General features: G+C 41.2%; 1 protein-coding gene across 1 annotated transcript in view; it reads left to right on the forward strand.

Annotated features, from left to right (window-relative positions):
* SMG6 (SMG6 nonsense mediated mRNA decay factor) overlaps positions 1–16,388 on the forward strand; it is a 94,669-nt gene extending 78,281 nt beyond the window's left edge. Inside the window, exons 14-19 of the mRNA XM_053457091.1 lie at positions 6,838–7,014; positions 9,776–9,919; positions 13,501–13,648; positions 15,203–15,414; positions 15,572–15,653; positions 16,081–16,388. Coding sequence (XP_053313066.1) covers positions 6,838–7,014; positions 9,776–9,919; positions 13,501–13,648; positions 15,203–15,414; positions 15,572–15,653; positions 16,081–16,211 — 894 coding nt within the window. The 3' untranslated portion in view covers positions 16,212–16,388. The remainder of the gene's footprint in view (positions 1–6,837; positions 7,015–9,775; positions 9,920–13,500; positions 13,649–15,202; positions 15,415–15,571; positions 15,654–16,080) is intronic.
* The last annotated feature ends 2,038 nt before the right edge of the window (positions 16,389–18,426 follow it).

The following is an 18,426-nucleotide window of genomic DNA, read 5'->3' on the forward strand; positions in this document are numbered from 1 at the left end:
GGCACCTTATGCAAGAAGCCCCTTTGTTGCCCTCCACACATACAGATCATGTCTAAAGTATACCGAATGCCAATGCTGCATAATTTCTTACACGTGTTCACATGTATAGAAGAAGCTTCGGTTCCAGTGTTTGCAGGCACCAGGCAGACTTCTACACGCTAAACCGCTTGCACTGAAACTGTCCAGGCTCGTGGAGTGAGGTGCGGGCAGGAGACTGCTGGAGGATACTTGCCACCATTAAGTTACACTTTCCTAGCTGGTTCTGGTAGCCTTAGTAGGATGAAGGTATAAGTCAGTAATTACCACCAATTACTATTATTAATTATACATATAGCCGTTATAAGCCTTACTTACATGAAATGCACACCCACGGCTACAAAAAAAAATCTAGAAATGATTGTGAGAGAAGGGGGGTGTTTAATATGCTCTCATTACATTTTTAAGACTTTAACAGAGTTATGCGCGGGAGGTATATCTTCATAACGTTTGGTTACCCTGCCATTGAGGCTACTGGTTGTCCCTGTAGCTCATGGAGAATGTTTGCGGTGACATTATACGGCGGCACATGTATAGATTACTAACCACACTACTGAGAAGCCACAGTGACAGGTCACAAGGTCACACGGTTTCAGTATTATTTGCATGTAGTAGGCATCTGTTGGTCTCTGAGTCCTATTCATCTTAACATGCTGTGTCTTCCTGCAACTAATAGCTCTTTCACCTTTTAGTTTTACTAACTGCATCTTTTGTTTAATAAACCCATTTACCGTGTGGTTGGATTCTTCAAGAGTGTAGACCAAGATAATATCATATATGTTTGTTGACTCTTGTACAAAAGGAGTCTGCCCAATGCTGAATCTAGGGTTATCCTGTATCCACAGTTTGATGGTTAAGTTAAATTATTGAAATTCTTGAACTTGATAATTAAAATTGAAGCCCATGTGCATAAATCAGATACCTACCTTCCCAATTATTATAACTTCAGAAGAGTTTGCAATATACTTTTTGCATCATAAATACATGCAAAATACATTCACTATAATTATGGAAGCTTATTAAATAGAAGCTCAAAGTGGCAACAGCTTGTAGCACCGCCGGGGTTATCCAATTACTTTCCTGACTATCTCTCCCTTCTCCTCGCCTACCCTCTCAAAAGCTGCTTCAACCAATCAATACCAATCAGCAACCAATCAGATAAGACACTTAATGAGGGATAATTAAGCAGGTCCTTAGAAAACGTGTGTGTGTGTAATATATAAATATTAGTATATTGCTTTATAATTTTAGACAACCGTATATACAGCTGTGTTTTTATTTGATTGATCAGAGCAACATTCATAGCAAACATGTCTGGTTATGAGCTTGTTTGCCAGGGATATGTAGACCGCCATGTGTGACCCAGTTGACTTCTGCTATAAACAATTAATAGTACAAACATGAGACAATTCTCAGAATATATAGGTTAGGCTAATCACTGTGAGCATCCGTTTGAAATCTTTATCTTAAGAAAGAAAGAAAAATGCTACGCAAATCTGATCACGTAGGTGCTTGTGGCAGTATGCAATGTTAGGAGACCGGGAAAGATTAAGTCATCTGATGAAGATCTGCAACTCGTTCCACATCTAGAATACCCCCAAACCAACATTTGCTTTAAAAGTTAGTCTGCCTTCTCTGGATAACTGACATGGTCTGCTTGTATTGATCCAATTGTTCCTACAGCAAGTGAATGTTTTGAGCTGGGTCAGTTGAGAGTTCTTAACCTTCATTGCTGGTTTCAGTAAGATCTAAAGCTGTGTAAATTTGTTACGCTGGCCATCTTGCTGTACTTTGAGATTGATTCACATAGTTCTTTTCCCATTTTTGTGATGCACTGAGACTCCAAAACATGGCTTGAGATCGGTCCTTTACCGTTTTATGTTTGCCAGAGACTCAATTGACAATACAGATTTCCCTATTAAAATATATCAGAAAGATACAGGGGTAATGAGGCACGGATGGCACAAATTATGAATAAAAAAAAAATACAAATGGTAAAGGAATTTATTCATTTTGGCTCCCTTTTTGATAATGGCTAACAGATGTGACTTGTTTTTGCATGCAATTAATAAGCAAATCGCAATGCCTTTATCAGCAAAGAATACAGAGAAGAGGTTATTTTCCAGATGTTTCTGGGGTGGCTTGTTATCATGTAAGGTCAAGCAAAAACTTCAAGACTATTTTCATACCCCATTGAAATGTTTTTAATTCTGAAAGTACCCTCTTTTTATTCTGCGTTCAGTAAAACGATGGCATCACGGGTTCTTCTTTCCTTGCAAACCAAACATCGCAGCAACCAATCAGCAGGACCAGCCCATTGATTCTTATGGTGATAGGACCATTTTTCCGACACCAGAATCAGAGCCGGGATTTCCCCTGGATAAGGCATAGATAATGCAATGGGATTTCCTGAAAGCCTTCTATTTTAACTTGTAGTGCATACTGAATGTTCTGTGTTGAACAGTCTGACTACAAAATCCCTGGGTGGCGGAGCTCTTTGGATATGCGTACCCTGTGCCGCCGCAGAATATACAGCCTATTGAGAAAGTTCCAAAGAGGTAGACTTCTTTTTTTCGGCCTTCCTTCGGCTGCATTAGTGCTTGTATGTAAATGTTATAGATTTTACTATCGATAAACCTATGTAACAGTTACCATCTCACATTTGCCTCAATGCACTTGTATTGTAGGAAAAATATAATGCAGCCAGAGGAAGTACTCTTATGTGACCACAGAAGTGTCATTGGTTGTCAATTTCTTACCCTTTTCTATTAGTATGCATAAGGCAGTATACTTCTACACTCATAATTATACCCATACCAGTGTCTCCCAATTATATATTTATATAGCACATTAGAGATTTGTTTTTCCTTTCTGTAGCATTTTGCGTTGTACCGAATCTTCCCGAAATAACAAAATTCCAACAAACGTTTCAGATTGCAAAGTTCACTTTGTGTATGCATGCTTCAGGGTGGCCCAATAGAAGTTACGGCCCTGCAAGGGTAGAGAGAATAGGATGGACGGATTCAAATTGAAGGTGGCGGAGAGGGGCCGGCACAGATGGAAAAAGCAATAGAAGTTAGATTAGAGTGAAATGGCGGGTTAGATATTCCTGCTCCAAACCCCTATCATCCTGTTCTTCCAGTGCTGGCAAGTTATAGAACTCCCTACTCCAAGTTCAAAATATACTCATAGTGATTGCAAATGCACAGACATGCACCGCATTAACGTACACAGTGGGTCCAGCGAATGTATGTAAAATGAAAAAGTACTTAAAAAGAAGCACTATATTTTTTCACTTATCAGTGCATTGACTGCACTTCAATCATCAGGTCATTTCCACCGCGAAACGACCCAGTTGTGCTGCGACTATGTCCTTACGTGCGGGTGTCCTTAAAGATAGGTATGCCTGTAACTGAATTCACTCAGCTGCGTGATCTTTAGGAATGCTTCTTTGATTTCTTAAGAGCAGGTGCTGGGCCCCAGGTTAAACACAGCAATAATTTGAAGTACAAAAAAAAACAAACCTGTTTATACATCACTGCGATAAAGATGAATGATTCTGCCCGTGTCATGTTTCCCACCTCATCTGGGCACTTTTAGTGAGGATCTTGGCATAGATGCTGAAGAACTGACCACCGATAGGATGATGTAGCTGTGTTTATATTTTGGGTTCACCTGTCTATTTGCTAAAATATTTTGTAAAAGATCTAAGACGTGTCTGTCTTCCTCCTTTACAAACACAATGACCTCATTATTTCAGGTGTGGTTTGCAGGCTGCGGCAGAAAGACAGCCTAATTAATTCTATCTTGCTCTAATTGATTTGTAGGACCCAGATTCTTATGTCCCTCTTTCTTCGTGTGGTGACTCTTTTTTCCAGGAGTTCCAAAGTTTCTTTGATATGAATGTATCCGTGTTTTAAAGACTCCGACCAATCAGCAGCACTCTCTTTACATGAATGGAGCCTCGCACTCATTGAGAACGGGATGCACCCATTCATAATGGAAGTCTTGCTCAGTTGTCAGAGACTTCCAGCATGGAAAGTGCGCTCCAGCTACTTTCTTCATGATGTTCCAAGCTGTCATGATAGATTGTTGGGCCCCTTTTTTCATGACAGCATGGAATTGTATAAACAAAACAGATTACTCTTCTTCTCAGTTATGGATGTGGATGTTGATCACATAAAGCCTTGGTCCTACCCAAGGGAAGCCTTTTTCTGCTCAGAAATCTTTTCAGGATTATGTGATTGGCTTGATATGATCGTTAGATCTTTGTCTTGTTGGTTTTCAGTGTCTATGCCACAATATAACATTTAATATAACAACATATAATTAACATAATGAACATTTCCTGGCAACAGTTATGGAAATAACACGCGTGTCACACTTTACGTTCTTAAAGGGGAATTCCCACCATTTTTTACGTCGGATTCAAATAAGTAAAAATTGTGCTGCTTTCTTTGGCCGTTTTGTTGTTAGTTTCATGCATCCTGCTCCTTCACTTAAAGGTTGTGTACCTAGAGTTACCTGACAAAGGGGTCGTTTCTGTATATAAAATGGAAAAGGCAAGAACGGTGTTAGTGAAATAATCTAGGAGTTACATTATTTCCTGCACAAAATTCCATGTAAGCATGTGAAATATGTGGCCGTTGCATATGAGAAGCTAGGTTTCTGCTTGCCTTCCCATCACGTCTTTCAGCGGGGGGCTCTTGGTGTGAGCCGACTAGCCTCCTCCTCCAGTCTAACCTCAGGCAATGATTTGGCAGGGCACCCATTTCCTGCCAGCGATCGTTACTCGGTGTGTGTGGAGAGAAGTGGGGGGTGTCTGTGGCAGCAAACAGGTTCACCGTGTGTGTTTTCTTCACACGTGTTTTGCGTTACCCGGCCGTAGTAGCAGGACTTTCCCATTCAGAGTTGAACTAGGTTGCAGGCAGAGGTTACGAATAGGTCACAAGGCTGACACATAGCATCAGCGGAGGGTAAATATAAACCTGCAAGAGGAAACGCATAGCTTTGCCACAGGCCCGTTTCCTTTTCGATAACACAAACACACGCACGCTGCTGCCAGCCTCTTAACCCTAGCATCTCCACATCTGTGCCAACCCACGCATCAGAAGTGTCACGTTCTGAGCGTAGGTTGACCAGCGACGTAAGAGATCAAGACTGACGGGCGATGGCGTTTTTGGGATTAGCTTTTTATTATGAAAATCAGACCTCTCAGATTTATACCTTCAAGGTGTTTCTGTTCAGGGTATAAACTCTTCAGACCTAAATCCCTCTGTCCCCCTTTCCTCACTTGTGGTTTTGGTTTCCAAGTCCAGAATGTTTGTTGGGTATGAGTGTATCATAGTGTTCTACAGTCACAATAATGTGTATATAAAGTGTGTAATACATGTGTTCTACCATCTTTCCAAAGATATCAGTCAAGTTAATTAAAAAACTTGCACAAGCAAAGGGGACTCTGTGTCTTAAGAATACGTTCCACAGATTGTTATCCTGAGTATCCATTCTTAAATGTTACTACTAAATATAAAATGTTAAATATGATATATAACAAAATCTGATTTTTTACAAATTCTGGCTGTAACTCCCTCTGGAGAATTCTTGGTTTGTTGTACCCTCTTCTGTTCTAAGTTATTTTGTGCGTTATGGTCCCTCTGGAAGAAAACAGGGAGGTTTACAGGCACCTTGGTTAAAAAAATAAATAGTTACTAAGTAGCTTGATTTTCCAGTGGAAGTCTCTACAGTTTATCTGTCATCCCACATGCTTTTTTTGTTTTTTTGCTTGTTGGTTAATTGCCTCGTTTTATTATTCATTGAATTCAGGTTGCTATGTCAAGTATTTGTAATAATGTTTGTCCTTCTTCACTGTGCATCTGGGATGTGCTTTATAGTATTTTGTGTTGGCTGGTATTTTCACCTCATGGTGCCCTGTGGCAGCATCTTTTGACACTTAGAAAGTTTAACACCTTTATGATTTTCCGTTTTCCGCTTGTTCGGAGAAAACTGGATGTTTGTTTTTTAATATCATTGATCCCATCTTTCATTATAACCGTTCCTTTGGAGCATCAGAAGGGGACGGTGTTCCAAAGACTTAAAAAGAGACAGTATGAGCGCCTAGCTAGGAGGCTGTGGTATGGGACATGATTAGACATATTGTTTTTAAAGGTGGTGTTCCACATAGAAAAAAAAAACAGATTCTTGCACAAATAGTCCCTTATATACTGTATGTTGTCTTATTCTTCCCTCTGAAGATGTAAGCATTTGAAGGAACGTTGGCTTATAGCAACCTGTCAGTGCCTGCTTTCACGTGACATTAATTAAGCATCCCCAGCAAAATTATGAATGAGGCCAAATTTTCCATGATTAAAGAATAGTTTCTGGGAATATTTGGAAATTCGACAGTAATAATAAAGGCATTTCTAATGCTTTGTTTAGATTAGGGAAACAGTATAGGAACAGCACCTTGTGAAGTATGTGTGACGAGCGCAAACATATTGTGCAAAGGGAATCCAGTGCTTTCCCCATTAGATTATATTGTTTTATCAGCCTTTTACTCGCCTTGAATAACATTGTGGGATATCATAGGGCATTATGAGTAAACATTGATGGATACATATCGATGAGCAGCTGAGACCCACAGGCCAAGATGGAGTTGCATATCTTGATTGTTATGCGAGGTTCAGCCATCAGTGAAGGGGGCTCCTCGGTTCTGAGGGTTAACTAACTAAACACTTGGCTAGATTTCTCCCTCTCTGTGTTTTCCCTTTCTCATTATCTTTTCTCCCTCCTTCTCCCCCTTAGATTATTGCTGCGGATTGTAAGCGGGTCACAGTCCTGAAATATTTCTTGGAAGCGTTGTGTGGACAAGAAGAGCCTCTGCTGGCATTCAAGGGTGGAAAATATGTGTCAGTGGCACCCGTCCCAGAAGCCATAGGAAAGGAAACAGGAAGCCCAGAGGGAAACCAACTGGAAGATCAGGTACTGGTTGTAAATGGGGGAGAATGGGGCTTACCCTCCGGGTCAGCGGTGAGAAACACTAGAAACCTAGGGAAGCCAATACTTGCGGCTTTGATTTTATTTATTTCCGATGTTCAGATAAACTACCAAGAATGTGCTTGGCTTTCAAAGCCTATCCCTCTGTGCCCATGTTTACCCTGAATGTCTCGTACTGGTTTGTATGTGGGCCATCTCATCTCATGTGCAGAACTCCCCTATTTAATTCTCTTTGTACTGTCTCCCCCCCCCCCCAGTGTCCCTGTCTGACTACCACATCCATCATCTGATGCTATTCTTCCTATTTCAATTATTTTTTTATATAAGTAATAATGTGTTGCAGCCGAGACAGAGGGGATGGAGGGAAAGGGAGGGGGTTGTGGAGTTCAGATTGGGGATAAAGTTTGTGGGCGTATATCTTGGTGCAGCTCACGGGGTGAAATGCTGCTTCTTTGACACGTACAGGAAGGGCTGACGGCACCCACCCCACTACCCCCTCCACTGAACCCAATCTGCCCCTCACATCCTGATCTGATTAAGGAGTTTACGACTCCACCTCCCATATTTCTGACCCTACGTAACAATGTACTGTATATACTTCATGGGAAGCCACATTACATCAACATCTGTAGAACATAGTGTCCACGCTGCTTGCGCCATCAGCAAGTCCGGCTTATTCTGACTGCTGTCCATTGCTTCAGATAATACACTTTAACTGTACAAATAATCATTCAGTGTTACGCACATGCCAGTTTGCATACCATCCTTTTTCCTGTTTTTTTCCAAAAAAAGTATTTACGATAGAAAACTAATATTTAATGCGTTGAAGTCACGTCGATGTATTTGCTATTATTTGTGCTGATTGTAAGCAGGGTCGTGTGAAGTTAAGAATCTGGCTTATGCTGGGGATAACTTGGCAAGGGTTTCTATGTACAACACTGTCTCTCTGCAACAGAACTAGTGCTGCACAGATTCTATTCAGCAAGTATTAGATCTTATCGCACACGATGACATCGGTGGGCAAAGTGGAGCCTTATCTTAAATAATATAGAGGGGTGACCTTGTAACTTTTTGTTTTAGAAGCCTTTTTGTCTAATACTGATCTGTGTATCACTACATTGACATGGATTGTCTGTAAGACAGGGAACTTGGACACGCATCGGTGGCACTGTGATTACTGTAATTAATATTAATTATTATATCATCTCTGACATTTGGTTTGAATCTACTACCGGACTGGTTGAACTTGTGACCTCGCATTGACGCTGGGGCAGCCCTCCCCTCCTCACTCCCACATTGTCGTTGGTGCCTTTACTCATCTGAGTACGGAGAAGTTCCCCTTTGGTTAGTAGGCAGACCCTGGCCAACAGCATCTTAAAGCTGATCATATTACCCTCTGACTAGCACTAAACCTCCTAGAACTTAAGAGCAGCAGTTGAAAGTAGCTCCTGGTTAGCAGACTTATACCGCATGTAAAGCTACCATCATTTAACAAACCTCTGCTGGAAATGATCTGCCATAGACGAGGAAGTGAGAATTAAGTGTGTGCGCGCATGTGTGTGTATGTGTGTGAGCAGGCAGCCTTCCTCCTTCCCAGGATAAGCTCGGAATAGCTGACTGACAGATCATGGTAGATATAGAAACATCTTTTGCATGTCACTAATGGCTTAACATTGATGGGTTTTACATCATATAGCACAATGGGAGATCTTCAGGTATGGAAAAGTGATGATATTCTGTATGATATTGTCACAAGAAGCAGGTAATGGCATATTGGAAATCAAAACCGGAATCTGTTTGGCTTCTTGAAGCTTTCATCCATTCAGAAGCTCGCTAGGACCAAATCATGGTCAGCAATCATGCAATGCACCGATGACAATAAAATTATTTTAGATCACTGCCTACTTTAAAATGGAACAATAAAACCAAAAATGTAACAATGATCATTGTCTTGGTGTAAATGTGATTTGTCAAGATGGATTTTTTTAGATTTAAAAATAAATATTTCATCCATCATTATGTAGAATAGCCAGTTCTGAAATAAAAACAGTGGATATTTAACCATTTGTAAAGACTACAAATGGTTAAAGACAGTATAATCTGACAATAATTTATTAATGCCTAGACAAGATGAAAAAACATACACCAGGTTTCGTTCTTGCAATTACTCAAATATAAACTTTTTTTTTTTTAACAATTTAATATTTTATTTGGCAGCGAATAACAATTATATGCCCTATTTTCCCGTTTGTTTAAAAAAAAAAAAAAAAAAGAAACCTCACAGAACCATTTTCAGTTGGTTTTCTTTCCACAAATAAACAAAAAAAACTGCATAATAAATCTCTACAGATGTTAGCTGAGAGCCATAGACACAAAAACTAGCTTTTTTTAAAAAAAAAACATTAAATTTTATTTAAACTAGCATCTGTGGAAAACAGAAAATAAACCTATAGTACTCTTTAAAAAAAAAAAAAAAATAAAAGTAGCACCAGGCACCGGAAATATGGTTCCCTATGATATTATGGCTTCGTAAGACTGCACCTGCAATCAATGACCGATATTTATTGTACATCAGAGCAGATGTATTTCAATATACTGTACTTTGGTTGCTCTTTTTTTGTAGATAATGTGGAACTAGGGAAATATTGCATATGATATAGCAAGTAAATCTTACAGGTGCCAGTAACTCATTCTTTCTCCAGTGACGGCTCATATAATATTTTCCTGTCTGCTTTCTTGAAACTAGGATGATGTAGTAATCGAAGAGTACACAGAAAACTCCGATCCAGAAAGCAGCGGGACAGAGTACGACATCCGAGAGCTGCGTGCCAAGAAACAAGAACTGGCCAAGAAGGTCGAGGAGCAGAAACGTCGGCAGCAGAAAATTCAGGTGCGTGCAAACACCTGTCTGGAAAAACTGCCGACTGAGGAACAGACTTGCCACAAGCACACATACACGCGCACATACACATACACACGCCCATGGTGGGATCTTCTGCACCTCTACCGAAAAAATAATTCATGGCTTCATTTCCTTATTATCGCCTGTAGTGCAACACAGTAGTGCAAACCTGTCAATATCCCTGATCATATGTAGTCGTATTGGTATAGCCATAGCCATCTGCCACAGATCTCCCTGTAGTTAATCCAAATATTTTCAGTACAATTACATTTGTGCGGCATTTTTCTGTAGATTTTTTTTTTTTGGTTCAGGCCTGTGGGTTTCCAGGAATTCTTTATCACATACATTAAATGCCACTGAGCGCAATAACTTACCAGATCTCAGTAGATAATTACATTTACAGATGGCTGGATCAATGCCCTTGTTTTTTTTCTTCTCTGGTTTGTTTTTACTTCATTTTACACTTTTGCCCCCAATGATTTATTTTTGTACTTTCAACAGTGCATAAGAGGCACCCAAAACTAGCCAAATTTATATTAAAGCTCTCTATGCAGTCGTCTCCAGTATATTTAGCTGGATGAAAAGTACATTATAGTTTGTGCTTTTTACAACATTTTAATCCTGTGTAGCGTTGTGTGTGTGTGTTATACGGAATATGGCGTGTATATGATTATCTGTTTACTACATCTGTCTGCCTTGTGTTTTGTGTTTAAAGTGAATCTGCCCCTTTGCCTGAATCCAACCTTTCACAGTTTTAAATGCTAAATCTGTATAATATGTATTTTAGGTTTTAATCATGTGCCTTATGTGCCCAGCAATCTTAAATTCCTATTCTTAACAATTTCATTAACTCCTACCAAGTCCCCCCCCCGTTACATTGCTGATTACACATGAACAAAATCTGTATAAGGGTACAAATGTTCTAAATAAAATTCGACTTGCTATCAATACAATACAGTCCACAAGTTCAAGGTTAAAATAAAGCTTAATACCGATTATTGCTTTGAAATTGTGTAAGTTTATCAAAGGAGAAGACAATGAATGGTCCAGGACTGGCCGCTTTATTTTAGTTAGTGAGGTCGTACTTATGAGCTGTGACGTGACATCAGTGCCTTACTCCCATCCCTTCTTATACTGAAACACTCACTATGATCTTTTTCCTCCTGCTTTTGTCCCATTGTTTACTTACAAAAATAATTCACGATGAGGACACCCTGGTCGTTGTATCCTTAAGCTTTCATTTCATTTATGTTTTCTGCCCTTGGATATCTGTGCCCCAAGCACACATTTTTTGTGTTTCCTGGCGGTACATTTTAGATATCACATTCTGGACCTTAGCACCATTTTTGTCCTTAAAACGTTGCTCACTTAACTAACACTCATGGGAACGCCAACTTACAACCAATGTGCAAAAACCAACGGTCCAAAGTATCTGTGATCCCAGCACTGAACCATGAAGACCATCAGTAGAAGCGAGTCTTTCCTCTGAAAGCACGCCATTCTGTCCAGTAAATTATCGTCTGCTTCTATCCAGTTGTTTATCCTTATTGCCGATTTACTAAAACCCAGATATGTCACATTCGCAACCCACAACCCTTTAAAACCAAGCAATGTCGAGTAATGCAGTGAGAAAAAATAAACCATTTTTTATACAATAGTTTTTTCTACTCATGGTTTAATTGGAAAATAAAATCTTAATCCATTTTGAAGGCTATGTTAAAACGTGTAGATCAGGGCAACAAACCAGAAGCTCTACTTCTTACAAGCTTTACATCTTAGTCTGACAACGCTGCATTCTGGAAAGCCTCCTTACAGCGATACTCAGGCACTTTAGTAACTTTTGGATCTCATTGGCCAAGCTGTGGAAGCCCCACTGTCTTTTCTTGTTTTGGTTTCCTTGTTTATTTAGTAGATATAAGAAGGAAGGAGAAAAAATGTAATGTTCATAAAAGAAAGCTGACTTTGTGCCCCAAACGGCTCCATACTACTAAGCAAGATTTTTTCGAAAGACATTTGTTTAACTTGCTCCTTGTCCCTTTAACATTAAAAGCTTTGCTTTGGACGTAGTAGTGTGTGCTGTTGTGTTGTTGATGTTATGTTGAAATCTTCTAGTCCGTGAGAACAGTACTTCTTAGCGTGTGAAGACATTTCGTCAGCCCTGTCATTACGGAGGTGTTTCTAAGCTTTGCCGAGCCTCGGGATGGTGGCCTTGCACTGTTCCTTTCTTTCTTTTGGATTGCGTAGATGTGCTGCTAAGTAAAACCAAGGGGAAAAAGATATTTGTTCTCATCTTCCTGCCCCCACCACTGCCAGTGCCCAGGGCCCTTCACTTCCATAATTTTTCATTTTGTAGCCTTGAATCCCTGCCAGACACATCTGTCTTACCATATGCATGAACCCTGCAGTCAGTGCTGAACGGCTTGTAATACAGCTCCGGTGAAAGCCCTACTGGGATGCAGCACACATGTGTACCCTGCAGCCATTGGCTTCGTGCCCAGAGCCGGCCGGGACACTCACCTTCCATACGCCTAATGGGAGGGAAGGGGAAATTTCAGGTATCGGGAGACAGATCGTGTTAACGCCATCTGCTCCAAGACCTGCCATTGCAATATGAGTAATTCCTTTTTTTAAGGGTTCTCTGACCACCGACAGAGTTATATACCCTAAAAAAAAATTTATGATGACACAAAAACAGATAACATCAGTAAGGCTAACAAAAAAAAACTATTGGGTTTGGCCTCCGTTGTTTGAGCTGAAGCATGTTCTTCCTTAGTGCACACGTACATGTACGAACCGCCGATACAGAGCTGTCCTTATGACGGGGCAGCCTCCACAGACGGTAGTACAGGATGCAGGATCCTTATGAACCTGTGGAGTAGGAAGTCCTGGATATTTATAACACAATACCCCGCAGGAGGAGAAATGCCACAGACTTCCCGACTGCCCTGCTACCCTTTACCACCCGCCGTCCAAGCTCTGTTCTTACAGCTCCCTGTTCTTGGCTCGGGATGATGTGACCTCGATGTCGGTCTGTGCATCCTGCAGAGGGGACGTGCAGACAGTCACAGCCTGTACAAAGACGCCCCAGAGCTGTAACGGCAACAAGTCTGTGTCCTCTCTGGAAAGATTTTCAATGTACATCCAGCCTTCAACAACCGCCCCCCCCCCATTTCTTATTCTTTTTGTAAACTTTTTTGATATTGTGGAAACCACATACAGGTTTCTGAGCAACCACTGCAAATGCCAGATGTTTGGCTGCAAAACTGAGCCAAAAATATGCATCAGTGTTTTGCAACAGCACCATAAATTGTGCCTTGTTGATCCCCTTTTTTGTCACAAGGGAACTTGGTCTTTTTTGACAGCATAGCTGGACTTGAGCTTTTGGTGGTGTAACCCATTACCTGCCAGCAGATAACTGTTTGTTCTATACCAAGTTTCCTATTCCAGTCACATGTTATAGCCAACGCACACAATGCAGTGAGCACTGGTTCGGTGGCATGCAGGTCTTTACATGCACTTTATGGTCTGAGTGTCTAGAGGTCGAAAATAACTCTCAATCCTGTCCTTAGGCCGTGCTGGATAACAAGACGAGACACCTGGAGCTGGAGATATGCCCCTTGTTTCTTGTGCCGGACACAAATGGATTCATCAATCACCTTCCTGGGCTTGAATTGCTGCTTTCCTGCCAGATATATATTCTTGTTATTCCTCTTATAGGTAAGTGATAAGGTCGGGTGAAGTCCTCTACAAATTGGGCCAACTTCTACAGCAGGGCTTTATAAACTTCCGTCCTCGGGGGCCACAAACAAGCCAGAAATTCTCTGTATTGCCACCTGAAAAGGAGCAGTTTAATGATTTTTTATTTGAGAGCCCTCTGCTCAAGCTGGGGTATTCAAAACTGTTGGCTTGTTTGTTGGCTCGAGGACTGACGATGTGCACCTCTGCGCTACAACTGCATGGGAACCAAACCAGTTAACTATTTGGTGAATTGCAGTTAATTGCATCCTATTAGTGGAAGATATGAAAAAAAATATCATACCTCATAGTGCAGAAAAAAATCATGAAATCCTGTATATTTGTAACGAGCATTTTCCTAAATGAATAAACATTGGTGCAGATGGCGAGCCCACACTGAAGCGGTTAAATGTTGGGTGATGGTTTGGGGTCCTTTGGCTTTGTATGGATGCGCGCTGGCTACTGATGCAATGCCGTGCAGCGTTCTGGCAGGGCTGGGTACGCAGTCACACAGCTGACTGAACAGCTGCTGGAACACACGTCCCCGTCACGGCTTTTTTCTCCTTATAAAGCCAGCGGTGCAATCTCTGACTGGTTCCAGTTATTGCTGAACACTCGCCCCTGGCACAAGAACTGGTGTTACTGGGTGGTCTGGCCGGTTCTCTAGATTTGGGAGTTCTCTCCTTGACCGAAAGAAGGAGCCCTGTGGCGTATCTGGTATATTTGGGTGGGTTGAATACAAGTAGAGAATATTTGTTTCCCTGTGGGGGAATGATCATGTATTACAAGTAACTTCCTGTTATAGAATTACTACTGTGTCCATCTGTTCATGAACGTAGTGTAGCAAACATAGATCAGGATGGAGTTAGGGGGTGCAAATGGGCTTTGGGAAATATGGAAGTGATTGTGATGTAGCGATACCATGTTTGCCTGAATACAACAAGCAAACATATGTATCTGGGGTGGGCAAATTGTTGCCTTCTAGCTACTATAACACTAAATCTCTCATGATCCACAGCAAGCCGAAGGGTTATTAATCGATTTATATAGCACCATCAGATTCTACAGTGCTGTGCTATAGGCCACATGAGAGTTGTAGTTTAACAATCGGAGGACTGCCTGTTTTCATGATAAATAACATCTCACTCACATCACCACCACTTGAGGCCGAGAGTAGTTTTGAGTAGTTTGTGTTCTAATGGTGGTTGGAGAGCCAGCTGAAGAGCGGCATGAGCCAGGCCAGATCTCAAATGCAAGCCAACGCTGCCCCTGCAGACCCCAGACCCACGTACACACAGATGGGCATCCAAGAACCCGCTGCTTGAGGGAGAGAGTGTTCAGAGCTGGTTCTGATTCTGCTCTGACATCTGGGCATCTAAGAAGAACCTGCCCTGTTCTGCCCAGTGGTATATTTGAGCAAATGTGTTATTAGACAGACATGGAGATCTATTCTATGATATCTTTTTCCTTCTTCCTAATGCATTAAGAGACTGCTCCAAATATTTACACTTTATTTATTATATGTCTACTGTTTAGTTATCCATGAGCTGGACGGCTTAGCAAAAGGCCAGGAATTCGATCAGCGCAACATAGGACACGCTCGTGCGCTTCAAGAGAAGGCCAAGAAGGCAATTCAGTTCCTGGAGCAAGGATTTGAGGCTCGAGATCCCTTTTTGAGAGCCCTTACGAGCCGCGGCAGTGAACTGGAATCTATTGCCTTTCGGAGTGAGGATATCTCTGGACAGAAGGTATTTATATTCCTGTATTTAGGTCTCTAGCATCAGTCTAGATTCTCAATAAATATATTAATGTACCGGTCTGCTGCCTTCTCCCCTGGATAATACATATTTCTGTTTTGTAATGATTACTTCACATTTGAGTTATTTTTTTTTGTTTTGTTATTAGGGGAACAATGACGATCTTATCCTGTCTTGCTGTCTACATTATTGCAAGGACAACGCAAAGGAATTCATGCCTTCAAACAAAGGTATGGCCTTTACTTTGGATACATCGCCATAACAAGGCCATGTTTCTTCTCTTTGCTGTAAATGGTGTGCGGGTCCCTGGCACAGATTACAAATACCCCTTTCCCCCCCCCCCACTCCTATTCCTGTCTTGATGTGGCAGATTAAGGTGACATCAGAGCTACCCATGACCATTTGTTTTAAGATTAACCTGTCGCTGCTGTCTGTTGTTTATATGGCAGATCCTGGCCTAGAACATGACAGCTGCTGGCCTCTGGTTTGTAACACGAAGGATGGTTACCAGTGTCAGGCAATAACAAGCTCTTCCCCCTCCTCCTAGTCCTCTGAGGCTCCCACATTCCTTTTTCTGTGACAACTTTCCCTAAGATTACAACATATTTTATTTTGACGCCAATATTTGACTTTTACTTTTTGATCAATCGTTCTCAGATGATCCCATCCGCCTGCGAAGAGAAGTTGTTCTTCTGACTGATGACCGTAACCTTCGTGTCAAGGCTCTGACCCGTCATGTTCCTGTGCGTGACATCCCTGCGTTTCTCAAGTGGGCAAAAGTGGGGTGAAGCTGCCAGATACTGGGAATGGTGAAAAAAATGAGAAGAATATCCAGTGTGAGACCTGACGGGGCGAGAGGTCGTTACAGGCAGCCCTGTTACAACAACCCACCTCCCCACGTCAATCCACATGCACACACTCCAGACTCCAACCTGTCATCTGCAATAAAACAAAAACAAAATTCCCTCTATGTCCCCTCCATCATGAGCCGCCTGTGATTTATCTCTTGGCACAGAGTGATGGGGGAGTGAGTAAGGAAGTCGTTTGTTCGGTGTGCGTTGGGTCTGACTAGTCTGAGTGCAGAATTAGCAAGGTGACCATATAGTGCAGGGAGATGCTGGTGACTTAACCTGTCCTTCGATGTATCTCCTGCTTATAGCGAGGCTTCCTCCTTTAAGCTGTTACCCTTTTATGCCTGTGAGTCCCAAAGAGCCTTAACTTTAATCTTAGGTTACTTGTTTTGGGGTTTTTTTTCTTCCCAGGCATCTTGATCTGCAGAATATTTTTTTAACTGTTTCTTTTCTTCTCACCACTTGGAAAAACTTTTGGTTTTTGTTTTTTTTACTTTTATCTGCCCTACTGTGTTAGTTTTTGGGTGTTTTTTCTTTTCTTTTTATATTTTCTCCATTTTTAAAAAGCTGATATCTAGTGAGAACAGTAGGTTTAAAAATACAAACCTACAGCTCATTTTTTTTCTTAAACTAGTGGACATTTCACATGAGTTAGATGTACATCAGCCATCTTTACATAGTTTCATCTCTTTTCTTTTAATCATCAGGCCAAGACGTCTTTTGGTTTATTTAAGGTAGCCTCTAAAGGGATAAAGTGTTCCTCCATCACTGGCTTCCTAAGCTGGGATGTGCCGTGAGTTCTTCCTTAACCTTTGTGTGTGGAGGTGTTTGTCTTTGTAAACATGGAGCTTGACATGGTATAAGGAACTTGCATCGATGCTCTTCCGTTTCTTCACCGAGCTGAAGCACTGCACACCAGGTTACACAGATGTTCTCGGCAGGTTTCCCTGGCAGTTAATGCTCTCAGCAGTCTCTGTCATTCCCTGCCAAAATTTGACATCTGAAAATCCTAAAAGTCCTCTGTAGGTCCTGATGTCATCCCCTAATACTTTATAAGATCAGTCTGTAGGGTAAAGAGAGAAAGTAACCGCATGGACCTGGCTAGATCAGTTTGTCATTTGTTGTTCCGCTTTTACTGCTGCCATAAGGGGCTGGCTCTGCCTAATGGAGTTAATTGCTGCCCCCTTTTACTAGCTGTAGGGGTTAACCCTTTAGTGTTTGATCAATATACTGATGTTTTTTCCAAGATGGAAAATAATGCTGTTAACAACTGACCGCCAACTTTTGCTTGCGAGTCAGTCAATAACCAGAAAGGCTGGGAGAAAGTGCAGGAGTCCAACTTTACCAGACGTGGGGCACTTAGGTTAACAAGTACAAAAGTTATAATACAGAACCTTGAGTTCAGATTTTTTTTTTGATTTGAACTACTTATTTTATTTGTGAATTGTAGTGGCGGTATGGTTTGTTTTATTTTTTGTGTAAATAGTTTTTAGTCTTTGGTTTTTCGTTTTTTAAAGAGATAATGTGGTGTGACCAAGTGGGTAGTCACGGTATGGACAGCCGTTCGAAAGCAATGGTTTCTCAGCCGAAAGAAACAGTCGGCATGTAGGAGCTCGAAGGCCGTATACTCTTAAAGGGATTTAACAAGAGTAGTTTCTCTCTGGGCTTCTGGACTTCTGGACAGAGCCTTTACAGCTCAAACTTTTTTTTTTTTTTTTTTTTACTATTTTAACAGGGCTTTTATCAGAGGGAAATGTATCCACCGTTTGCAGTGTATTGTCATGTGTCGCTGAAATAGGAAAGGATGTCTGTGAAGTTATGTTACATTGTGATATGTGATCTGTTCATTGGTTCTTTCTGGGTGTCTGTACCCCTTTAATTCATTTGACAAGTATTTATCAACTCTATTGTCATTCTGCCATGCTTAATCTCTGTGTAACTGCATATTATTTTGTCTTTGCACAGAAAAAGTAACCAAGTGTAGCTCATTGTATCTGATGTATCCTTTGCGTATTCAGCTAATGTAGATACACTTTGTATAGGTGTGATGTGTCACCTTCTGTGTTGCATGGTCATTTTGATTTGTGTTCAAAGTGTTATCTACCGCTTGCCCCTTTTATCTGCTGTGTTGGTTGTGGTGATAAAAAATGGA

Source organism: Spea bombifrons, chromosome 2, assembly GCF_027358695.1.
Source record: "Spea bombifrons isolate aSpeBom1 chromosome 2, aSpeBom1.2.pri, whole genome shotgun sequence".
Taxonomy (NCBI): domain Eukaryota; kingdom Metazoa; phylum Chordata; class Amphibia; order Anura; family Pelobatidae; genus Spea; species Spea bombifrons.